At 40.4% G+C, this 23516-nt stretch overlaps 2 protein-coding genes across 3 annotated transcripts in view; both read right to left on the bottom strand.

The window, feature by feature from the left end:
• Positions 1-1364: 1364 nt before the first annotated feature.
• CCT2 (chaperonin containing TCP1 subunit 2) lies at positions 1365-12090 on the bottom strand. The gene is made up of 16 exons (XM_054274122.1): positions 11988-12090; positions 11196-11270; positions 10680-10745; positions 10475-10586; positions 9577-9653; positions 8759-8871; positions 8007-8209; positions 7710-7810; positions 7502-7629; positions 6987-7090; positions 5352-5471; positions 4665-4793; positions 4477-4580; positions 3375-3474; positions 2539-2680; positions 1365-1900 (listed from the first exon to the last, which is right to left on the bottom strand). The coding sequence occupies exons 1-16, from the start codon at positions 11988-11990 to the stop codon at positions 1870-1872; spliced, it is 1608 nt and encodes a 535-aa protein (XP_054130097.1). The 5' UTR covers positions 11991-12090; the 3' UTR covers positions 1365-1869.
• A 3168-nt stretch (positions 12091-15258) lies between these two features.
• The window catches only part of FRS2 (fibroblast growth factor receptor substrate 2), a 47747-nt gene continuing 39489 nt past the window's right edge, over positions 15259-23516 (bottom strand). For both annotated transcript variants that reach the window (XM_054274437.1, XM_054274446.1), the window contains one exon: positions 15259-21433. In XM_054274437.1, the coding sequence (XP_054130412.1) occupies positions 20483-21433 (951 nt within the window). In that variant the 3' untranslated portion in view covers positions 15259-20482. The remainder of the gene's footprint in view (positions 21434-23516) is intronic.

Below are 23516 nucleotides of genomic sequence, written 5' to 3'. Positions count from 1 at the left end.
CTTGCAACTTGGAGCAGTTCAGATCCCCTAAAAATGCACTTTTTTCCTAAGCTTTGCTTTAAGTGAGTAACAGAAATCTGGCTCAAAGTGACATTTTAAACTTTAGACTCCATAGCATGGTTGAATTAGGTGACAGGTTTTTTAACAAGGATGGAAAGCCCTTGGTGGCACACTCTTTGAGTCTGTCTCACCAGCACAGCCCGCAGAAGCAGCAGTTGACTTCCCAGAAAAGGTCTGATTCCATGCCAGTTCGTGACTGTTTAACGTCATCTACATGCTTGAAAAATTATCTGGAAATACACAGACTCTGCTAGCACTTGTTGTCTTGTAAAATGAAGTCCCAAATTTGCATCTGGCTGGCACCCACGTAGTGTGCTCCTGGTGAAATTAAATAAAAGTATACTAGCAGCTTGCCAAGTTAAAAAGTCCTTCTTTGGAATTAACAGCAAATTCTTTATCTAATCTTGTTCCAACAATTTCTTCCTACAAAAAGGAAAGCAGGACATGAGTTAGGGGTGCTATTCTAATATCCAAAGTCAATATTTTATACCCCACGGAACTGAGCTGGTACTGTATTTATCTGAGGGGATGGGGAAGAGCATGCTTTCACTGGCTTATCAATGGTCTGTGTTTCACAAAGCACTCACCACACAGCACTGTCACTTCTGGAGAGCTGAAGTCTCTGTCAAGAGTTAGGGGAGGATTCTGTAAGCATCTCATTTTAAGAAATCTAAGGCAGAAAAACCTTTGCACACATATTTGCTTACTTCAGCTTAATCTTTCTGCTTTGGCAGACTTGCCCTGCTGTTTGTACATTTGCAAGGGCCAGAAGGTCACAAGGCCTGTGGGCACCATTCTGGGCCCCCACACAGACAGGGCCCCTGCCTGTCTGTGCTCACACTCCTCACAGGTCTGCATGCAGACAGCTGCAGGCATCACAGGCTTCCTTCCAGCCTAGTCACAAAGAAACCTGCCCAGTCGAGAAACACGTTGCCTTTGCAGCAACTAATAGAATAGGAAAGTGAATATGAAGACAGGATTCAACAGACATGAAAGGGGTGGGGCAGAGGGCAGGATGTGAACATTATGGAGCCTGGCCTATTTTCTGCTAAGTGTCCACAATTTTAGGTGTTTGTCAAGTCAGCCCAATACTTTACAGATCAACACGCAGACTGTTTAGTCCAGAATGTTGCTCTCTCTCCCAAACTGCATGATCCTCTCAACTCTCCTGAGCAAAATGTAAAATTTGTGGTGTAAAAAGCTGTAAGATCACTTAGTCATAGTTCTGGGCATTGACTGAGGTTCCTTGTCCCCTCACTCTCTTCCATCATGAAAAAAAAGAGTAATGCTCTGTATCACTGGAAAAAGATACCATCTAACTGCAGAGCCTATTTCTAGGACCCCAGCTCAAAACCTATGCAGCCAGGACTGGAACACACCACTCATACTAACACAGCAGGTCAACACAAACCAGCAAGCCACAAGGGCTTAGTCACACCCGAAGCAGCCGAGGCCTGAGGCTGTGCACCACAGCTCTCCTCATGGATCTGCCCTTCCTGGTTCTACACAAAGAAATACAACTTTGGGGAATCTGAATTTTTCTTTTTTTATTACTGTGTATTTTAAGTGGAACCTGGAAGGAACAGAATGAATAGGGTTGTATAAAACCCCTGGTTTATACACCCCTGAAAGTGAATTCTTCCACACAACACACAAAAGCTCCAGTAAGTAAAAACCAACTGAAGACAGTGCCATTGATGGAGATCTGTTTGTCTCAAGCTTCTGTTCCATAACCTCACAAAAACTAGACCATTAAAAAAAATTACTAGGTGAGATCTGGTCCACACATCCTCAGGTACTGAAGAAAATTTAACAGGGGCGATGGTCTGGTACACGTTTTCTGGGGAGAAAAAGAAAAATCAGAAAATTCCCACCACACTGATGCCTATCAGCCCCTCCTCACCCACTCCCATTTTTAATCTTTAGTTACTGTTTCATGTTCAGGGACAGCTTTATCTCACAGCACAAAAAACAGTACCACCTCAAAGCTAACACACCACCCATGACCATGCTAAAAAAAAATCTTTTGATTCAAAAAGCAGTGAAAACTACCTGGTAGCAGGCCCACCTGCCTATGAGTGGCAATTCTTCTCAAACCTTTTAAGAAACATGTTTCTGTTTTAGCTGCAGATTCTACCTCGGGAGCAGCTGGACATTTCACTATAATTCTTGCCAAAAGCAAAAAGAAAGCATGATCCCTTACATTTTGGTCAGCCACTTGTGCAGATGTTTAGTGGTGACCCAGGATTAACTAGGCATTACTCAGGCACGGCAATTTAAGTTTGCTGATGGCTCTAAAGGCCTGATGATACTGCCAATGCAGTAAAATTATCTAATATGAACACCAGCATGTCACATGTCAGGTTCCCTTTCAAGTACAGCATTTTTAGACCAAGACTTTTCTGCACCCTTCCTCTTCCACAGAAGGAGGTTTACTTTACACCCCTGTGACTGACCATGCAGATACTCTGCCCATACCTTGGTGCTGCTTTAATGATGTCATCTACGCGAAGAATCATTTCTGCTGCTTCAGCGGCACTCAGCAACACTTGTCTCTTGACCTGGAAACTTTCTGTTACTCCCAAAACTGACATGTCCCCAATGACACCCTCTTTCATATCTGGAAGAAGAAACACATTAGGAGGCGTTTTTTTGGTTTTTTTAACTCAGCTTTTTTTTAAGGAAATTACAAGAAGCTGAGAGCACAGTAACTTACCTGCTCAAATGAACTACACTGATAGTTAGGGAAGTATTAAATAAAGTCTTCTACCTCAAGAGTCCTGATCAAAGTCTAATGTTGCAATTACATATGAGCACTTGATGATAATAACTTTATACACTGTGATGAGGAGACAAGATCCCAAGAGGACTCTCAGCACTATGTCCTTAGGTACATTAACTTCAGGGTTCTTCTCTACCACTCTGTGGTGGTTGTTCAGTTGGCTTTTTTGCGGGGGTGGGGGAAGGGGCAAAAGGAAGGATGTTTGGTTCTTCTGGGTTTTTAACTGGTTGCTGGTTTTAAAACAATGACTTTATTTTTAAGCTTCCTATAACTAGACTCAGTGTAAGGGAAGTGTTTTTTAGAGGTGAAAACCATGCATTTAAGAAATGAAGGTTTTCACTCTACTGTCAAAAGCCTGGTAGAACAAAAGGAATATCGTGCTGTACACAAAGTTCTATGCAAGGCAAACAAACCAACATACTCGGCTCTCCTTGCTGAATATATGTGACAGACATACATGAACAACTTTAATGAGCCCAAAGGACCTGGCCAAACAGCAATTCAAACACAGAAGTAAAACTCATCCCCTTACCCAGTCCATAAGTAGTCTTCCCTTCACTATGAGCAGCTCTGAGCTGAGCAACCAAATCAGCACTGTCATAGCCAGCATTATCAGCTATTATTGTTGGGATCTAAGGGGATAAACACAGGTTGTTTTTCATTAACATATGATTGTTAGCAAACATGAAACATACTTGGATGTTATCAGTTTACAACTGAATTTCAAGAAGATGCTTCAGAAACATGCCAGATGATCTGTTTACTGTGATAACTAAAAGACCCAAACTACCTCTCTAAGAATTTCAAGACTCTGTTGTAAGGAAGTACCTATGAGGACAGAAGCATGTTAGCAATTTGTACGCTCATTTTACATGGACAGAAGTAAAAAACCAATCTTGTCATTTTATCATTTCAGACTACAACTGGAGAAATGTTTTCATTTAAAAAGCACAAGTCTGCTGGTAAGCATTAGCCACCTGACCATTCTGTTCACTGTTTCCATGACAGCAGTGCAAACTCACATGCACTGACTGAAGAGATAATGCCAAGTGTTACTATGCACTTGAATTTATTTTTCTTGGGAGAAAGGTTTTCCCTAATTCAAATTGCAGAAAGTAATTTTTTTCTCAAACTGACAGTCTGTTTTCACAATTCTATTAATGTTTCTTGTGACACACTCATTTCCTACTAAGATGCAATCTCCAATGCAAGACCAGAAATTTGTAGCAAGTACTAGAGTATGAATACACTCAAACAGCACTAGAGCATCAATGGAACAAAAGGGCTGCTCTTTTCTAAATCAGCTGTCAGCTACCTAAGATGAGACTTTTATGTGCTATTTCTGCAGCACTTCTAACCAGCAGGTAAGGTGAGCAATAACCATTTAGAGGAGGGTTAGCATATGAACATGTACAAGCCTGTAACATGCAGAATTATTAAAACACCAGTACTTTTTTCCTAAGATAAAAAACCAATTTCTCCCTTTGTTTATCCAAGATGTGCTGCTAAAACTTTACTTCTTTACTTTGGACAACCAAAATTTTTTTAAAGTGAAGCAAATATCTGATGTCACAAGTTAGTAAACTTCATGAAACTTTGTGTCTTAGCCCAGCAATATGATTAAATAAACCTACCATTCGTAAAGCCTTAGCAAAGGACTCCATTGCAACAGACTCTTTGCCAGGTGTTCTGACAGCAAGTTCTGCAACAGCGTTAGCCATCAGCATCTCTGAACAACCTATTCAGTGAAGACACACAGATGTTACACATCCAACCTTCAGTAATACCAAAGTATGACAGGTACAAAGAGTCTGATATTCACCTCCACCATACACAGTTCTTGTGTCCTTCACAGTCTGGGCCAGGACACAGAGAGCATCATGCAGAGACCTCTCTGCTTCATCCAGAATCTGCTGGGTGGCTCCACGCAAAACTATGGTGCAAGCTTCACCTAGAAAGCACACATGTAAAAGGATTAAAAAGAGAAACCAGGACACAAAATGGGCTATCACAAAGCATTTACAATGGTTCTGCTATCACTGGAGTCAAGTTCTGTATTACTTAATTTTGGGAACAAAAGCAAACACGATGACATTTCAAAGACAGAATGAAATTATGTGCACAGTGCTATTGCTTTGGTTCCACAACACCTTATTTAATTTAAGAGAAAATTAATATTGTCTCAAAACTCCTTAGAAATTAGAGCATTGGCATTTACTAGAACAAGCTCTTTAAGTATGACACATTGCTACTTTTCTTGTCAACTGAATTTCCAAAAGCAGAAACCTGGGTTCCCATCCTTAAAAATGATTATATGTTCGTTTATGTAACACAAAACGTCCACAGTTTCAACCATGAAATTGTGCAGGACTTTTACTGAAAAGCAAGGCTTTAATAGAAACAGTTACATAAATCATTACAGAATTCCTATGCATTACTGGCAACTGAACAGCACTAGCAGAGGGTTAACATAAATGTTACAATACACCATTAGTGATAAAACACTTACCCATTGCTACTCCAGAGAAATGAATGAGTTTATCTTCTCCAATCATGACTTCTTCAATGAGCTTGCAGCTTCCTAGTTTTACTAGCTCAGGGTGATCAAAGGTTGAAGCAATTTCACCACCTGCAAGTGTAAGATCATAAAGAAATCAGAGCTCACAATGAAAGCATCCTTCCAGGCAAAGTCTCACCAAGGGCAGGGGGCGGGGGGGTTAGAAAAAAAGTCTTCATAATTGCCCCCAAATAAATTTAAACTAAAATTACTGATAAGCCAAGACTGTCTCATGTCAGCATGTGGTACCAGAAAATATCAACCAATGCTGATAAATCCTTAACACACCTGTTTTGTTTCACATCACATGGACTAAAATGCTTGTGAGCTGTGTCTGATAACAGAATAAACACTCATTTTTGCTAGCATTAAAATATCAGTATGTTTCAAGTTTTCACAGTATTTACTGATTATTTATAAAATACTAAATGAAGTCTCTTATGCTTTAAAACTTGAGCTTGTGACAGTATTCCTTTTGCCTGCCTGATGATGGCTGAGAACCACCATTCTCCTGCATGGCAAGTCTCATTCCATGCTGCAGCAGCAATACTGTGCAGGATCTGTAAACTGCTGTATCATAAACAAAACAAGCACTACAACGACCAAAATGTCTTTGAACACAACATCATTCTAGTTCTTGTTCCAGTTCTTTCCTCTTCCTATTAGAAAACTCTTTACATGCATGCATTCCCCATGTGTGCTCAATAAGCCCACAGTAGCTTGCAGCACTGTGTAGTTGCAGCATCACAAGAAAAACCAAGACTTGGAGCAGAGTTTGTGTATATTAAAAATCGTCCTTTTTTCAGCTATACTATTCAAGCCAGAGTGGTCTGATAAGGCCCATTTGCTCTGCATACAAGTCTGCTTTCAATTTGTTCCAGAATGTAAGCAGTGTTCTCAATCACACGTTTCCAGGGTCAATGTGCCTATTGACACTTATATGCAGTCACTACTTCAGTTTTGCTAAGATAAGCAAGTCAGTGTCTTTTCCTTTCTCCTGCAAAGCAAATTCATCCTCCTGATCACTTTCAAAATCACCTATGATGTCCCAGTTAACTATCTATTACTTCAGCAATGAGAATTATCTGTAGCATTCCAGAGGTCTCATTTCCATTAGTTACGAAAATCACATTTATGCTGACCACTACCCAAAATATCCAGGTTGTTGAGGTTATTTGAGATCCACCTCAATTCAAAAACCCAGGCCCACATTTTTAACAAAGGATGACTCCTTAGTCTTCTCTATCATTACAGTCAAACAACAGCCACTTAAACCAATTGTTATCACAGAATAAAGTACTGTTAGTATTAACTTGTGGAATTATTCTTTCTGTTGCTAAATTTCATCTTTTCTTTAGAAAACAAACATCAAAATCTTATCAAGCAGGAACTTAACTGAAAATATTTTTAAAATATGAAAGAAGGTTACCAACTGGCACTAACTTGCTAAATTGTTTCCCATGTTTTGCATTATGATCCTTTATTCACAGATGCTGAGGAAGTATGTTTAAGTAAGTTTAATGTTTACTAATGATCAGACAAATAATGTGCCCCTCCAAGTTTCATACAACCAAATACTCTGCACACCTGTGACAAGAGCCAGACGTTCTACACCTGCAAAGTCTGCATGTTCAATAGCCATGACACCAGCAGCTCCAAAGAGATGTTCAGGGTAGTTGTAGATCAGCTGCCTAAAATTACAACACATCCCACCATCACACACAGAACAAACCTTTGAAAATAACACAGTAACAAAAGACACCAGCTTCTCAGTAGCATGGACACAGGACAGATTTCTGAAAGCTACCAAAGCAGTCAATGGATGAGGCATCTGCCACACATGGAGTTTTACACAACACAGAAGCAAACGTAGGGACAGGAAAACATGCAAAGCTAAGGAAAAAAAAAATCAAACTATGTTTTTTGAAATATCCTTTCTCTGAAGAAACACTATCACACTAAGCACAGGCAGCCATATGCTTTAAGGTCTTAGTCCTTTGATCCTAAGTGCCTGCTGGGCACTTAACTGCCTATTCTAGCAGAATGAACTAGAACAACATGGAAAGTAATGTAACTCTCCCTTTTTCCTAAGGAATACATACCTGTTAATAAAGCAATTTATTCCATGTTTAAGAATACGATCCACTTTCTCCTTCATCTTTTCTTTTTCTGCCTGTTCTATTTCTGCCACTTTTGCTGTGGAGTCCACTCTAACACGAGAGCCAAAAATCTATATCAAAGAGAAAAGAGCTCAGTCTCAAAATTCCATTTACAAAAACACAGTTTCTCAACAGTAGTTCTGTCACATACCTTAATCTTGTCTGTATCCATACCAGTATTTGCAATAAGAATCTTTGCATTTTCAATTCTTTTTGGCTGATTTACACCAATCTTCTTGTCAAGCAGAAAGCCTGTAGTAACAGAAAGGCCTTGTAAAACTTCAAATTAAAAAAGGAGAGCAATTACTAGTTATTACAAAATCCCCCATCTTTAGTATTCAATTTAATAATAACATAACAGTGTTTCATACAACACATTTACATAGATATGCAACCTTTAGCAGCTTTGTTTCCCAAGTGCATACACAATCAACTCTCAAAGACTTACCTTCATCTAAGTAGGAATCAGCCAAACTTCCACCAAGTTTCTTAATGACATGGATAGCCTCCAAATTACCAGAACCTTTCAACCTAAGAACAGCTTCTACAGCTAGCTTGACAAAGTGATCCTTGTGGTGAGTAAGTAATTTTGAAGAAAGAGTTGTTCCCGCGATGTTCATCAAATCTTCACGGAACTTCACTTCATCATTACTAAAATAAAGACAGCTCAGTTAAAGTGGAGAGTCTGAAAGCCTTAACTACCACCAGCTCCCACCATGAGTCTTTGCCCACTTCTTCAAGCCTGTATCTCTATATGTACCATATTTTCTTTTGAGGAATGCTGCACAGAATCCCTCCACTGTCCCAGAACACAATCTTCCACTTGAAATACAAATTTTGTTAGGAGAATTTTTGCATTCAGCTTTAGAAAGTTTGTGCTCTCAAAGTGCTGGGCATGGGAAATAGTTATATTTAAAATGTGAGTACAAAATCTGAAGTAACAGCTCAGATCTTTGTTCCAGGGAGCAAATTACAGCTTATATTTCATTTCTGCACAAAATTACATAAGTAATTTTGAAGCTTCTTTAACTCATCAGAAAAAATACCCAATATTTTTTTCTCAACTGTTAAAATTCAGGAACTCAGCCTTCACACTGCTTTAAAAAGAGTGAAGAATTTACCAATGGACTGTAATTTGCACTGATGTTTTGATCTTGAGTAGTTTTTTATATAAAGTTACAGCAAATGGGCATTACTAACCCATGATCCACAGCTGCTTTCAAAAGCGCCTCTCTTGAAGCCTTTGTGGCTGCTCTCCAGCCTGCAATGATGGTCTGAGGATGAATCTTCCTTGCAATCAGTAATTCTGCCTCCTATTTAAATGAAATCAATAATTATTTCCCCCCCTAAAAAGTATAGTGACACTAACTAGAAAAGACATGTTCATTTATGGATGCAATTTAAAATGTAATTGAAAAAAGCTATCTTTATTTTTCTGTGGAACTTGGCAAGCTGATAGATCATTCCTTAAGATGCTCTTGATCCCAGTTACTGGCCCTGAGATGATCAGACTTTCTGACACAGCTCTGCAAGGAAGAATTATTCATTTCTCAAATCTCTTTCACAGTAATTTCAGGTTTAGAATTTGGCAGTGTAAATTCTTCCACAAGCATAAAATCCATACAGAGTTTAAATGAACAGTATGAATTCAGGCCTTGAGCAAAGAACAGAATTTAGCAGATTTTTTTCCTATGGAAATGGATTTCAGAGGACTGAGATTCAGAACTAAGCAGTGCTTTAGACTGCTCAGTGCAATAACCAGAAAGTGAGCAGTAAGAGTCAACTTAAAATACTTGAGAGTTTATAAAAAATAATATAAGGAGTAGTAGTCCAAAATACCGCTAAAAAAAATGATGTAGGAGGCTGGTTTTTTTGCCCCCTATCAATTTCACCAGCAACAGAGCAAGCTACTCCTTTCTATGCTATGGGAGCCCTTTACAAAGACAGGATAACACCCCTCCTACTGGAGGCACCACAGAAGTACAGTGACAAACATCTGAAAAAACAGAACACATCACCCTCAGTAATTCAGCTGCCAACACTGTGACAGATGTAGTTCCATCGCCCACTTCGTCATCTTGAACCTTTGACATATCTGAAGAAGGAAAAGACATTATTAATGCTATTTTTCTCATCCATTAATTTGGACAAAGAAACAGATCTTACTCTTTGTGTAAAGAGGGAACTCTAAAAAAACCCCAGAAAAACAAGAGATGCAAACAAAACTTGGCATCCTCCAAACTCCTGCTCTTTATTTGTAACCAGTTTCAGCCTGGTGATGGTCAGGATGCTGCCCTGTGTTCCCCATCCTAACACTGGTTATCAAAAGGACAGCTGGATAGAAGCTCTAAGGTACAGATACAGGATCAGAGACCATCATAACCAGGTCTGCTGCATGAACTGCTGATAAACTGGGCCACAGCAAACACAGAATCATTAGGAAACCTGACACCAAATAGATCAGGCTCCTGCTTGTCACCAGCAGTGGACCAGTGGCACAGTAGGACAGTCACTCACAACAGTAAACTCTGTACAGAAGTACAGTGCCCACTGAGTGCCAGAGATTTAAATCTGGGAGAAACACAGTGAACCTCTGCTGCTGCACAGAATTCTGTTCCAAATTTTCCCACTGCAAAACGAGGGGTATACAGCTGTCTTTTGTCCCTTCTGACTCCTGGGACAAAGCAGGGTTAAGGGAAAAGAAGATAAAAAAACAGTTTTGAAGAGCAGCACACACCGTAATTTTACTTTTGCAGAATGCCACACCTCTTGCAGTACCCTGCCCTTCTTACTTCAGGATTTCTGCTCCCCCTCCCTTCAATTTTTCACAGTATTTCAACAACACTTTTCTAAGAACAAATAAAAACACCACAACAGAGTTACAAATTAAGAAATATTGAGCCTTTAAGAACTCACCAACCAAGACCTTGGCAGCAGGATTATCAACTCCAATGGCTTTCAGGATGGTTGCACCATCGTTGGTAACTGTGACAGAGCTGTCTCTCCCGGTACTTAAAAGAATCTTGTCCTACAAGATGTGAGATTTAGCATACTGCTTGAAAAGGCACTGTGACTATTAAAGCTAAATTAATGGGCATGACTACCCATGCAGGTGTCTTACCATGCCTTTAGGGCCCAGGGTGCTCTTGACTAGGTCACCAATGGCAATGGCACCAACAAAGGATGACTGAAATGAAAATAAATATACCGCAGGGAACAATTTATTTCTACTCTAGTACAAGAATTACACACTATCACATAGCTTTCAATATTTTAACCAACCCTTCCACCTCTTTCATGGAGGCTTAACTGAACTTAAGGCAAGTTTCTTAACTGCTAAATTTTGATAACCAGCTCAAATATACCTAAACCTCCCAGAAACCATAAATCTGTCTCAAAGCCAGAAGAAATGCCACCAATCTTCTGAGCTCCAGTAAAGTACTTTGATTTTGACAATGAAGAGTTTCTCTAATTTTTAATATTAACAAAACTCCCTTCTGATCACAGACATGCAACAAGAAAAGTCAGTTACAGACAGAAGTTCCATATCACAATATAGTGAAAGTATTTTTAGTAATAGAAAAGACAAAGTTTAATTACCTCAAGTATTACCAGGTTCTTAGAGAATTAAACTTACCAACCGAGCTGTTTCTGCCTTCTCTTCATCTGCACCTGCCTTGAAAATGTTCACAGGAGCAAGGGAAATGGATGCCTAAAACACAGTTAATGTAAGAATATTGTTTTAGCTTCAATAAAACTATGTGTTCTAAAAGCAAATCCCCAACCCTAACAGCTTAAACAATGTTTTTTTATATAAAATTACTTCCATACCCCATTTTGTTGTGATAACAGATATATTTAAGAAATAGCCATGTCGCAGCGCAGTGCAGGACTCCAAGGCCGAGCGCAGCCGCGGGCACGCTGCAGCGCACACCAGGCCGGACCAGCCCATCCCTTCATGGCCGTGCGAGCGCTGCTGCTCTGCCCGCCCGCCAGCCGGCCCTTCCCCACAGCAGCCACAGCCAGCAGAGCCAGAACAAGTCTATTTACTGCCCAATGCCTTCAGCGTTTTGATACCTGAGCCGAACCCGCCCTTTTTTTTTTTCTTTTTTTTTCATATCAATGCAAATTAATCATAGCGGTAACCACTACACGCCTTTAAGGACCAATATCTGCAGAGCCCGCAAGGCCTTAAATGAAGAAGGATCAAATACCCGCACACAGCTACCACAGCTCTCAGAGTCGCCCCGCCCCGGCTCCAGAACCTTCGGGGCCGCCCCAGCCCCCGGCACAGCGCGGGGAAACGCAGGGCGCGGCCTCCAGGCCTCGCCATCCATCCCGCCCGCCCGCCCGCCCGCCCGCGTGGAGCGCAGCCCCGCCGGCCCCGCCGCACCCCGGCCCGGCCCGGCCGCCGCCGCCCGCCGCTCACCATGGTGCCGGTGCCGCCGGGAGCCGCCCGCCCTCCTTCAGCACAGAGCCACCGCCGCGCCGCAGCCCCACGAGCTCCCCCGGAATGGCGTCACTGCGGCCGCCACTTCCGGCGCGCGCGGCCTGCTGGGAGCCGCAGTCCGGCCCCGCGCCCGCCGCCCTCAGCGGCTGCGCCTCCGCCCCTCGGGCCGGACTGGGCTCTGCGCCCCAGAGCCCTGAGGGAGGGAAATTCCGTACGCTGGAACGGGCTGCCCGCAGAAAGCGTGCGTGCCCCATCCCTGGCAGTGCCCAGGGCCAGGCTGGATGGGACCCTGAGCATCCTGGCCGAGGGGAAGGTGTCCCCGCCCATGGCAGGGGGTTTGGAGCTAGGGGATTGTTCAGGTCCCTTCCAACCCAAAGCCATTCTATGATGCTGCGGTTCTGTGATACTCCTGGAGGTCAGTTCTCAGGTCAAAAGCATTTTTAGTCACTGCTTGTGGCCTCTAGCGCGCTTGCCAGCCCATCCCCGATGGCGGCTGTTAGGCCTCGGCTCCAGTGACAAGTCATGAACAGGAGATGCCCAGCACAATCCCACTCCATACGCTGCAATTCATACGGAAAAATTGGTGACTGTTCCCCTGGCAGCTTTGCCAGTGTGAGACTACACTTAAACTTTGCTTTGTCGCTGCTTTTCCTCTACACAAAGCCTGTTACCTGGTCATACAAAGAAAAAAACCCAAACCCAACCTGTATTATTTTGTATGACTCATCCTCAAGAATTGATTCCAGCTCATATCTCTCTTCTTGCTGCTAGGTACTAAACTCTTGGGATACATGGAACGTTGTTTGTTGTAGATTCAAACTGGCCAGAGACAGAAATCCATCCCAATGGAGACAGCAAAAAAAGAACATGACTAAAACTCTGCCAACTCTCACCTGTATTGCTAATTTTGTCAATACCTGGTTAGTATTAGTTCTTGAGTATGTTAGGCCTTTCATCCTGTTTTCTTCACAGAGTTAGATACACTTCCCTCCACAACCCTGTTCTAAAACTAGACTACTAATTTAATTTAAATACCTAATTTTCATCATAGTTACACCAAAAACTATTTCAGTGTTGGCAAGGGCAAATAATACAACTAAAACAATGGAAGCAGCTTCTCTCAGAATCACAGCTTTCATAAAGATGTGCACTGACGTAATAATTCATTTTAATTCACGTTTGCTGCTACTGTGGTGAGTTGGGAAAAAAAATATTATAAAATGCTTCAGACTTATCCAAGTTATGGCCTTTGAAAGATCCAATGCTCACAGAAAAACTACAGCAAATTAGTGAATTGGGTTTAAGGGGCTTTTGACCATTGCTAAGTCATGCTTTACAAAGTGTAAAGGCAGTGACACCAGACTAGGAAGAACACAGCAGCAGTGCTGGTTCTCCTCTCCCAGCTGTGCCATGCCCTCACCCCTCTTGGGCCAAGGGCAATTTTCCAAGCTGCACCGTATGTGAAGAAAAAAAGGCCTCGTTTAAAAAAAAAAAAAAATCACAATCTGCACGCATGACAAAGGTGTGACAGAAAACCAGCAGAAATGAAACAAAGTCTTGGAGATGAATTTACAGACTTCAGAGCACTGTGATCTGTTTTGGGGTTTTTTTTACTACTGAGCAATGAGTGGAATAGGGAGGCAGGGAGGAGAGCAGAAAGAGGTACATGAAGCAACGATTTAAAGAAAAGCAAAAAAGATTATACAAACAAAACAACACAGTGACACTAACACTGCAAACTACTGAAGTAACCCACAGACAACTTTTAATGTAAAATCAATAGTTTATTGCCATGCTACAATTTTTTTTTTCCAAATGAAGTTGGCACTGGTAAGGGGAAAAATGTACATAACACATTTTTTAAAAATGCACATTTGGTAAGCTTTCTCTATAACAACAGTTTAAAAGAAGTGAAATTATTATTTTTTTAAGATTAATGTGGAATGGCATAAAAATACACTCTTTCTGCATAGTATAAGAAATACGGAATGTTTGTAAAAACAAATTCACTGAACAGGGAAAATTACTTGAAATTTTATAAACAATTTGGCAATGGTACTCCCACTGTTTAGACTTTTTTATATAAAAGAAATAAAAATCTAGAAAGCTACCTTTATACAAAGTTGCTATATTTATGCCTTTAAGTAGGAAAAAACATTTTATAATGCAAATTAGGACATACAATAATCTTACAATATGATACAATGTAATGACAAGAAAGGAACATACAACATAAGATTTTGGCCTTTGTAGAAATGTCTATTTCTGCATTTAATAAATGCATTTGTGGCACACTGGTGACTACTGTATCACTCCTACCAGTCAGCTTGGACGCTAGTGCGGTGCGTTTGGCCGGGACACAGACGCTTGCCAGGAGACCAAAGGTGATGCTGCAGTGAAGCCAGATGTGAGAAAGGCAACGTGCCTGCTGGTCCAGCCATCTGGACTGTGGGACACCATACAACACTCTTTCCTCTCATACCAGAGCATTTCTTATACATTCAGGTATTACGTACCAAAGTCTTACAAGTGAGAACATCCGTGTTTGTGATTTGGCAAAATTTCAAAATACAAAGTTAGTACCAAATATATAATATATTATATATAAAATGTGGGTGTATGATATACACACATATTCCAATGCAAAAAAAACCTGCATTATTATGGAGTTAAATTCGCTGACATCCATTCCTAAATAACATTACCATTAAAAAACAGGTGTAATCATCATCTTTCACATGTTTTAGAATCACTTCCTCTTTCATACACAACAGTTAAAGCAATATATATGCAACTATGACTAAGAAATCAAAATTCCCATAATTATCTGAACTCTGACCACAACAAATAGGATTTGGTTTTCAGTACATGTAATTAAATATATTTATACTTTTACATCCTTTTAGACCATTCCTGAAGAACTTGACCAAGCAGGTCCTCAGGTGTAACAGAGCTGTTACACCAGCAGTACTTGATCTTGCAGGAGCATATCCAGTGGCCCTTGAAGTCAACAGGAATCATTTCTTTGTCTTCAAAGGACACTGCATGCAGACCGAACAAGCTCTGGAAGGGTCACCCCACTAACAAGGAAGATTTCCTGATGACATCAAAGCTCCTTGTCAGACTTCCTTTCCAGGTGCCAAGGGGCAGGAGCGGAGCAAAGGATGCTCTGGGCTCCCTGGGTCACTTGGCAGGCAGTGCTGGGGACAGCCATGCACAGCCCCAGCACCAGGGACTGGCAGGGGCACCTTTCACACTAAGGCTTCTCAGGGAAAGCAGGGAGCTGCTTCCCACACTCCTCACTTGGCAATTCGGTCACTACAGGTCTCAGACAGGAGCTCTGGCTGGGACCCCAAGGCATTTAGTACTTTGTAGACACAGAGGAAGATGGTCCCTGTTCTGAAGGGCTTGAGCATATTTTTTTTTGATAATTTTTACATAATCTCCTTTCTATATACACATATTTGCTACATAAAATAGAATTACGCCAAAGTAATGGATATAGCGGAAAACATTGTCACAATATATGTGTATTACCACACTAAATAATTACTAAAACTGCAAGAAAAATTTCAAAAATGCCCTTCATAACGTATAAAAATATAGAAATGTCCAACACTTGTTTCATCGACCTTATTTCTCATATTCTATTTCTACCTGTACACCTACATACTTCCAAACAAAATACTGCGTTAATCTGGAGTAAACACCGTGTTAGGAAAATATCCTCATAAGACATCTGACAGACTTACTCACATACCTTACAGCGCAGCACAAGAAATAATGTATACATGGTCAGAGTTGCAGATGCTAAGTTGCTCTTTTTTTTTCTTCTGATTCACTCATCTTGTCCAAAAGAGGAAGTAATTCCTAAAGATTGTGAAAGAACCTCAACATGACTTCCTTTTTCATAATCTTCTGTAAGAAGGACATCAGCAAACCTGACTCCAACTTAACGCAGTTTTTTGTGGTGGAATTTCTTCTGGATTTTTTTTTTCCTGGAGTGTATATGAATTAAAAATAAAGATATAATAAATGAACTTAAGTTTATATTAAGTAAATACTGTCAAATATAAATGCCTGAATTGCTACCTCAAGGAAGAGATGGGAAAGATCATATCATTAAATTCCAAAAACACCTAACTCTATCTATCACAATGAAGGACCAGACTCCTCTAGGGAAATAGGAGAATTTCAGATTTAAGTCCACTACTAGTTTCTACTCCATTAGTTTCATCTTCTTTGCAGCCATTAAATAAATTAGTACAGTGCAGAAATGGAATTTCACCATGGATCTCACCTTGCATGAAGCAAGGAATACTGCTTAAAAACAGACGTCCAAATCAGATACATCATTGTATGCTCAAACTACTAACATGAAGCAGAATTTCCACTCTTACTTCACCCACAGTGAATAAGAACAATCTGTTCTCTCTTGAATCCCTCTCATTGAGAAGCGGGTAAATATAAAACAAAAACAAGAACAACCAGATTTTGAGCCAATGCACAGTGTTATAAAACCAGCAAAATCAACTGCTGATCTGTCACTTATAAAAAGCAGCCCTGTTTTGACATTGGTTTGGAATTTGTACACTTTACACATTTCCATGATCCTTTTTACACCCAAGCCCTAGTCAGAGGTGCAAACACACACAAATATCCAGACATCAAGTGGGGGGGAGCGGTGGGGGGAAGGACATTTTATCAATTTATTATATGAAACTTCTACTTCAACACTTACATTTTCTATAAAAGCTCTGAAGACATTAATAGGAATAGTGCTTCAATGCACATCATCAGATTCAACCCCTGTTAAATTCAGAACATACTTATTGGGGGAAACAAAAGATGTTCTAATGAGTGTCATGGTTTTCAAAATGGCCTTTTTCAATATTGTTTTAGGAAGTTAGCAAAAAACACCACAAAAATTAAAACAATTGGTCCTCCTTCTGGCATGATTTTGAGGGAAAGTTTATTTTCCTGACATAACAATGGAATAAATTCTCATTCCCTGTATTTCTAGCACAGTATTATGTACTTTTGGTCACTTTTCTGTTTTCTTTAACAACTCAGCTTCCTTGTTTAAAAGATACAGTAACGTATGTCTTTCTCAAATCATTGCACTAAAGGAATACCCACAGTTAAAGGTTTCCCCTTGTTAAATGTGTTTGAAGGGCAGCAATGGACTGCACATTATGGATGAAAAGTAGAATTGGATGGAAATGCTACCATTTTTACAGGACCTAGTTTATGTAAACTTAACATGCCACATTTACTAAAGAAAATGGTTACATATTTCTAGTTTCTCAGTCTATACACCTGTGGGCCCAAAATAAATATGATCTAAATACCATGGAGAGATTTCAGCTGAAACCTGAATCCTAGATTACAGACACTAAATCTAACATCACAGCCTTTAAAAGAGACTGAATTGAAAAAATATTTACCAAGTCTCAAAGGGTAAAGTGCATTGCAACTGCATCTACTTCAAGGGGCAGAAAATAAGGAATGCTAAAGATGAGTAGTGTGGGTGACAGGGACTACCCAGCATGTTTGGAGTGTACACAAAACAAGAAAGCATTATCCCACCTGTGAAACCTAACAGGTTAAAAAGTAGTTCTGGAAAATATGTCATCAGACTTCTTAATATAATTAAGGCTACAGACAGTTGAAATTTCAGTATGTTCTCCATTCTGGGAACCAGAGCTAAGAAAACATTGTGAAACTTGCAACAATGTAAAAAATTTGCTCAGACCATTCTTTTTAGCTGAGACTACTCAGAATAATGCATAGGACAGTGCACTGGAACTAAGGAGGGATATGGCTGGTTGTTGAAACTTCAGCAGGTCACTTATGATCTACCCAAAGCCTCTGCTTCCCTATTTAGTAGTTAAGAATATTATTACTTCCCTGCCTCACAGGTGTGTTTTAAGGGTCCAGTTAATTAGTCCAAACTATACAGATGAGGACCATATATTGCTAAGCAGCTAGCTAGATCAAACAGGTTTGCCTCAAAACACATGCAGCTCACAAATTTAAGTGAGCTATATGCTAAGAACAATAATCACACCAATATTATTAACCCAGCAAGTGTTTTGCAATACATGGTAATTTCTCTTCGGTACAGACCAGGAGGTCCATAAGGTGAGGCAATGGCAAAGATGTGAGGGAGCAGTTACAGAATCACAGAATCAGCAGGCTTGGAAAAGACCCCTGAGATCACTGAAGCCAACCTATGGCCAAACACCACCTTGTCAACAAGACCACAGCACCAACTGCCATGTCCAGTCTTTCCTTAAACACCTCCAGGGACAGTGACTCCACCACCTCCCAGGGCAGCATATTCCAATGCCTAATGAGCCTTTCTGTGAAGAAGTTCTTGCTAACATCTACCTGGCACAGCTTAAGCCTATGTCCTCTTGTCCTGTTGCTGGCTGACTGGGAGAAGAGACCACTGCCCTACCAGGCTACAACCTTTAAAATGCCTGGCTCTAGGTAGTCTTTACCTTCTTCAGTACCAAGGTCTCCTCACAAGTCAGTGAGTCTATCACAAGAGTATGCAGAAGCTGACCATTAAATAATTAATAAGGTTTTTTCTAAAAAAATCTCTTTTAAGTTCCTCACAATGGTCTCAATGACTCTCATCTTTTACTTCAGCAAATTATGTTTTTTGTCCATCTGGTATTTCAGTACCATACAGTTTGTAAAGAATAATGAAAGCCAGAGTGAAAAGGTGGCCTGATGCCACCTATTGGTACGGCAAGAGACATATTTCAGGTGCTGCTACTACTGCTGCCACTACTAAATGAGAGAAGACCAAAGAAAAACGTTGTAGGAACAGAAATACACACCAATTTAAAAGACAGAAAATAATTGTAGTTCGATTTTTATAAAACTTCAATTCAAATATTGCATGGAGACCCTTAAAGCTTTTTCAGATCTCCAAATGGCTTTTCTTGCACGTTTTTCCTCACAGTTCAAGGGTTATTTTACATCATACCAGCTCACACAAGTGTCAGTTCCTTTGCAATCACAGGCTCAAGAGCAATCTCTTCTGCTGCTAGTACCAAGGTGCATCTGCAATACTGCCAGAATTCTAAGATTATTCAGACTATTAATAAACAAAACAGAAAAAAAAAAGTCTAAGGGTGCCTCTGGCATATTCAACAAACAACATTCTACCTGGATGTACCTGTAACACTGAGCAGCCATCATTGTAACCAAATTCACCAACTGCAAAAGGAAAACAAGTATGCTCACAGATAATACTACCTTCAGATAATTTACTACGTATCTTTTTAAATTAAAGTACATTATCACCTATGGATGCACATTGCTAGAACGTACAACCTCCTATAAAGAACTATCAAGTCCAGTACCCTGCCTCCTATGTAACCTGTGTTTGATGCTTTAGAGGAAGACAATAACTGCATAATAAACCTTTCCAGTTGTGCAATAATGCATGCTGCTGGAGAGCTGGGATATTTCTGTCAGGCATAAAAAAGTAGAACACTGGACGAAGACAACCATTTGACCTTCAAGAGTCTTGCTTTGTCAAAGGCAGAGAGTAAGACAAACACATAGATGATCATGGACAATTAAAGCTATGTACAAAATTTTGAATTTTAAAACAAGACATTATGGAACAAAAAAAAAGGAAACACACAAATGCAAAGAAAAGAAGGCACACTGAACCAAGAAATGACAAGAGAGCCTTAATTCATACAGCCCACCTGTGAATTCCTTCACAAAAACCCCCAAAACTCTAATGAGATAAAATTTTCAGATTTCAGAGGGAATTTGATATGTCACTTGTAATTCTATTCCAACGGAAGGAGCTTAAGGTTGGTTTTTGATGTGTTTATAGCTCTGATCAACAACCATCAATGGGACCTCTCAAATATCACACAAGTTAAGAAAACTGTCAGGAATCAGAGGCCTTCTTGCCCACAGACAAAAAAGGTGTAGTGTTTATATTCCTTGAGATGAACCAATATATCTTGTGTATGTCAAACTGAGTGAATTAACATATTACACACAATTCATTCTGGAGGAACCACTTCAAGGAGGAATGAACGTCAGATATGTATATTGAAAGATTAGGTTTACCTGCTAATAATGCACATATCAAGAGGCTTTAAAAAATGTTATAAATGCCATTAATGAGTATAGGCACCAGACCAGAATATTTATAAATTCAAAACTGGCATGTCACTCAGACTCTAATCAATTAAAGAGGCACTGTGAAAGGTGGTGATGCTGCTATGCAGTAATTACTTCTACTGTAGAATGAAATAGTTACCTAAAATGATACTTGCTCTACATTAATTCCCTTTAGTAAGACAAGTACATGAAGTATGCAGAAAAAGTTCTATTAGTCTATAAAAGGCGTTAGTGTTAAGAAATGCAAAGTACTCGCATCTTCAATTTTATAAACTTCACAAAAGGTGCAAATGATTCAATGCTCCCCAGGCTCACATGGGCAGGTCAGTACTGTTATGTCTAGTTTTCCTAGAAGTACCGTCATCTCGGGGCAGTGCTTTTTGCAAGCTCGACATAGCAGCAGTTCTTTCAATGTCTATCACAGCATACAGCTCTGTGCGCCTGGTTGGAGTCTGCGGAAGTGGAGTGGTGGGGGTTTTTGGAGTCTGAGGGTTGTCAGAGTCACTACCACCTTCCAAGTCAACCTGTATGTAGTTGAGCTGCCTGTGTTCTAAACTTGGACGCCTAATGTCAAAGTTAAAGACTGTTGGGGTGCAGTCCCGACGTCGTGTAAATTCTACTTTATGAGCACTTGCTGGTACTGTTACATTCTCTGTATTGACATAGTTATGCATTAGATCTAGGTTATTGTGGTAGCCATTCAGAGACGGGGTCTTTGGTCCTAAACTGTCATCTTCATCTCTGCTCAGCTTCCGGGCTTCCCAAACAGGAGGCAAGGATGGCAAGTTCTCGTAGTTCAGCAGCGCAGTTCTCCTCTGAGCAGAGTTGTTAATGTTCTGGGTGTCTGAGGTACTGGTTGATGTCAAGCGACCTCTCCTGACCCCTGAGGCACTAGGGATTGATAACCTATTTATATTTTCATACACCAATTTATTACCAGATGGCGTCTCTCTACGTTCATCACTGTCGTACCCAGTGTCCCATTCAGTGTTGTTTGTGCTGCTGCCACTGACTTGATCTCTCCCAAGTTGTTCCAGTTTCTCTCTTTCCATTAACTGCCTTTGAACAGGTGTTGGTCCTAAAACAAACTTCACTCCTTCGGGCTCCAGGAGAACCTGAGCATCTCTGTCATCGGTACACATCTGATCTTCTTTCGCTTTAGTTGTTTCAGTGTTTGAAAGCTTTGATTCCAGTGGCACATGCACACTTGATCGATTTTTTCTTTCCTCTTGTACACCAGTAGTGTTTACGTAAGTGTGCACCTAAAAGGCAAAGAAAAAAGAAGAAATTCAAACACTATTGTGCCTTCCCCTCCCCCTCCAAATTTATTAGCTTCTTAACTCCCAACTCTTCTAATCTAAATACCTGAAAAGCAAAACTTGTGTTGGCAGGTGTTTAAGAGCAAAAGTCACCTCTCCTGCATTTTGCTGAACTGTAGTCAGTCTTAGGTTTTTTCCCTGAAATTTTGTTATTATTTATGTTAATGTTCCTCTAATGAAAAAAACAGAATTTATATCTTACACTGATAATTATTTTTATTTGATGTTTTATCTCAATTGTGCTCTAGTTCTAGAGTTTGGCTCTAATCAAGGCCACCTTGGCTGCTCCAGCCTAGCTCATAACTATACCTGGGCAGATCACCGAGAGGTCTACTTTGTTGTCCCTTACCAGTGACCAGCAATTACTTTAGCTAAGTTTATGTTCATAACTTCCACACTGCAAGGAAATCTACTGTCCATACAAGGAAAAAAAAACCAAACAAAAAGAAAACCACAGAGAGACCTAAGAAAACCCTCGGTCTCCTGCCTTGTGTACTATTCCAGGAACAAAAAGAGAGGTCGAGGTCTACAGGAAGAACTATCCATTTTTTCTTCAAGAGCCAACAGCCTCCTAAGAACAGGGACTCGTAGAAAAATATACAATTCCATATGAAGTGTGGCACTCAAAGCTAAAAAGAAGGAGGAGTTGGCACCGTATGTCACTAAGAAAGGCAGAGATACCCTCCTAGATTATATCCCTCCAATTTCCACAGTGGATCGATACAAGGCTGAATAGAAAAGACTGGATTCCTTCTCTAAATTTTAATTCTGTCTGGATATCCAAACAGCAAAAGTAGTACTTTACAGCAGCAGTCTTGTAGCTTGCCAACCTCTCTGTCAAGCTCCGCTAGCTGAAGTGTCATTTACCAGATCACCTGACTCCGCCACTGTTTTTTTAAACTCCCTGACTATTCAGTAACTCCAACGATAACACCTGAGCTCTTCTGTGAGGGCTCCTCACAAATCCTTTCCCACAAGACAGTTCACAGCCCTCTGCTCTGGCAACCTTCTCTGGTTTCCAAAACTGTTTCTTGTCACACATGAAAGTCTTCCTAAACCACATAACATTTATAAATTTGACTGTCATTTTCATCAGCAACCTGAATGATGAGAGAAGTTTTCAGTTGCCAGTTTTCAGTCTTTCCAGACTGGCAGGGTTTTCACTGAGAGGGATCTCTAGAGCCTAGAGAACCAACCTCATAGAAACCTTATGAAGTTCAGCAACAGCAATTAGAAGATCCAGTGCTTGGTATGAAACAATACCAACAGTACAGGCCAGATACCAACTGATTGAAAACAGCCTTGCAGCAAAACTTCAGGGATCCAGGTGGATGGTAAGCTGAATATGAGTCATCAGTCTGCTCTTGGAGCAATCAAAACCAAACATACACTGGTTTGTGCTAGCAATAGCACAGCCAGTAAGTTAAGGAAAGTCACTATTACCATCAATTCAGCTCTCACAAGACTGAACCTGAGCTCCAGAGTACACGACGGACAGCACCAATCTGAGGCTGGTGCATTGGAGGGCCATGACTAGAGCTGGAGCACATGACATACAAGGAGAAGCTGAGGACACCATCTTAGTTCCATTTTAAGAGAATGCAGGGAACCACCTAATAGCTATTTTCAACTACCTAAAAGAGAAAGCAAAAACATAGCCAGACCTTTTTTGGGGATGTTTAGCAAAAGGCCAACATTAGATGTAACAGGCAAAAATCTGATAACATTAGAGAGACATTAGAGAGAAATGATTTCACAACAGCAGTGGTGAAACACTGGAACACATGGCTCAGATTCTGTGGAATCCCCTTGCCCATAGTATTCAAAATATGGCCAGGACAATGGTCTGTGCAGCTTTCTCTAACTTAAAACTTTGATATAGAGACTGGAGGTCCCTTCTAATGCAAATTATTCCATGACTTCTATTTGGCAAATAGAAGACTTACATATAAAGAAGCTTTTTGACCAGGATCTCTCATTATAATGTACAATTACCCATGTTTAAAAATAGTTACTGAAATTTTTG

This window comes from Melozone crissalis, unplaced genomic scaffold (assembly GCF_028551555.1).
Source record: "Melozone crissalis strain CALT ecotype California unplaced genomic scaffold, PUWL_Pcris_2 ptg000004l_1, whole genome shotgun sequence".
In the NCBI taxonomy this organism is placed as follows: domain Eukaryota; kingdom Metazoa; phylum Chordata; class Aves; order Passeriformes; family Passerellidae; genus Melozone; species Melozone crissalis.
This window is presented reverse-complemented; position numbering and strand designations above follow the sequence as displayed.

What these genes read in the sequence shown, in the direction of transcription:
- CCT2 (XM_054274122.1), bottom strand. An exon ending in TGGCAGCTGAATTACTGAGG is followed by an intron (nt 8,872 to 9,576) that starts GTGATGTGTTCT and finishes TCATTTAAATAG; the next exon opens with GAGGCAGAATTACTGATTGC. An exon ending in AAGAACTGTGTATGGTGGAG is followed by an intron (nt 4,581 to 4,664) that starts GTGAATATCAGA and finishes TTCACTGAATAG; the next exon opens with GTTGTTCAGAGATGCTGATG.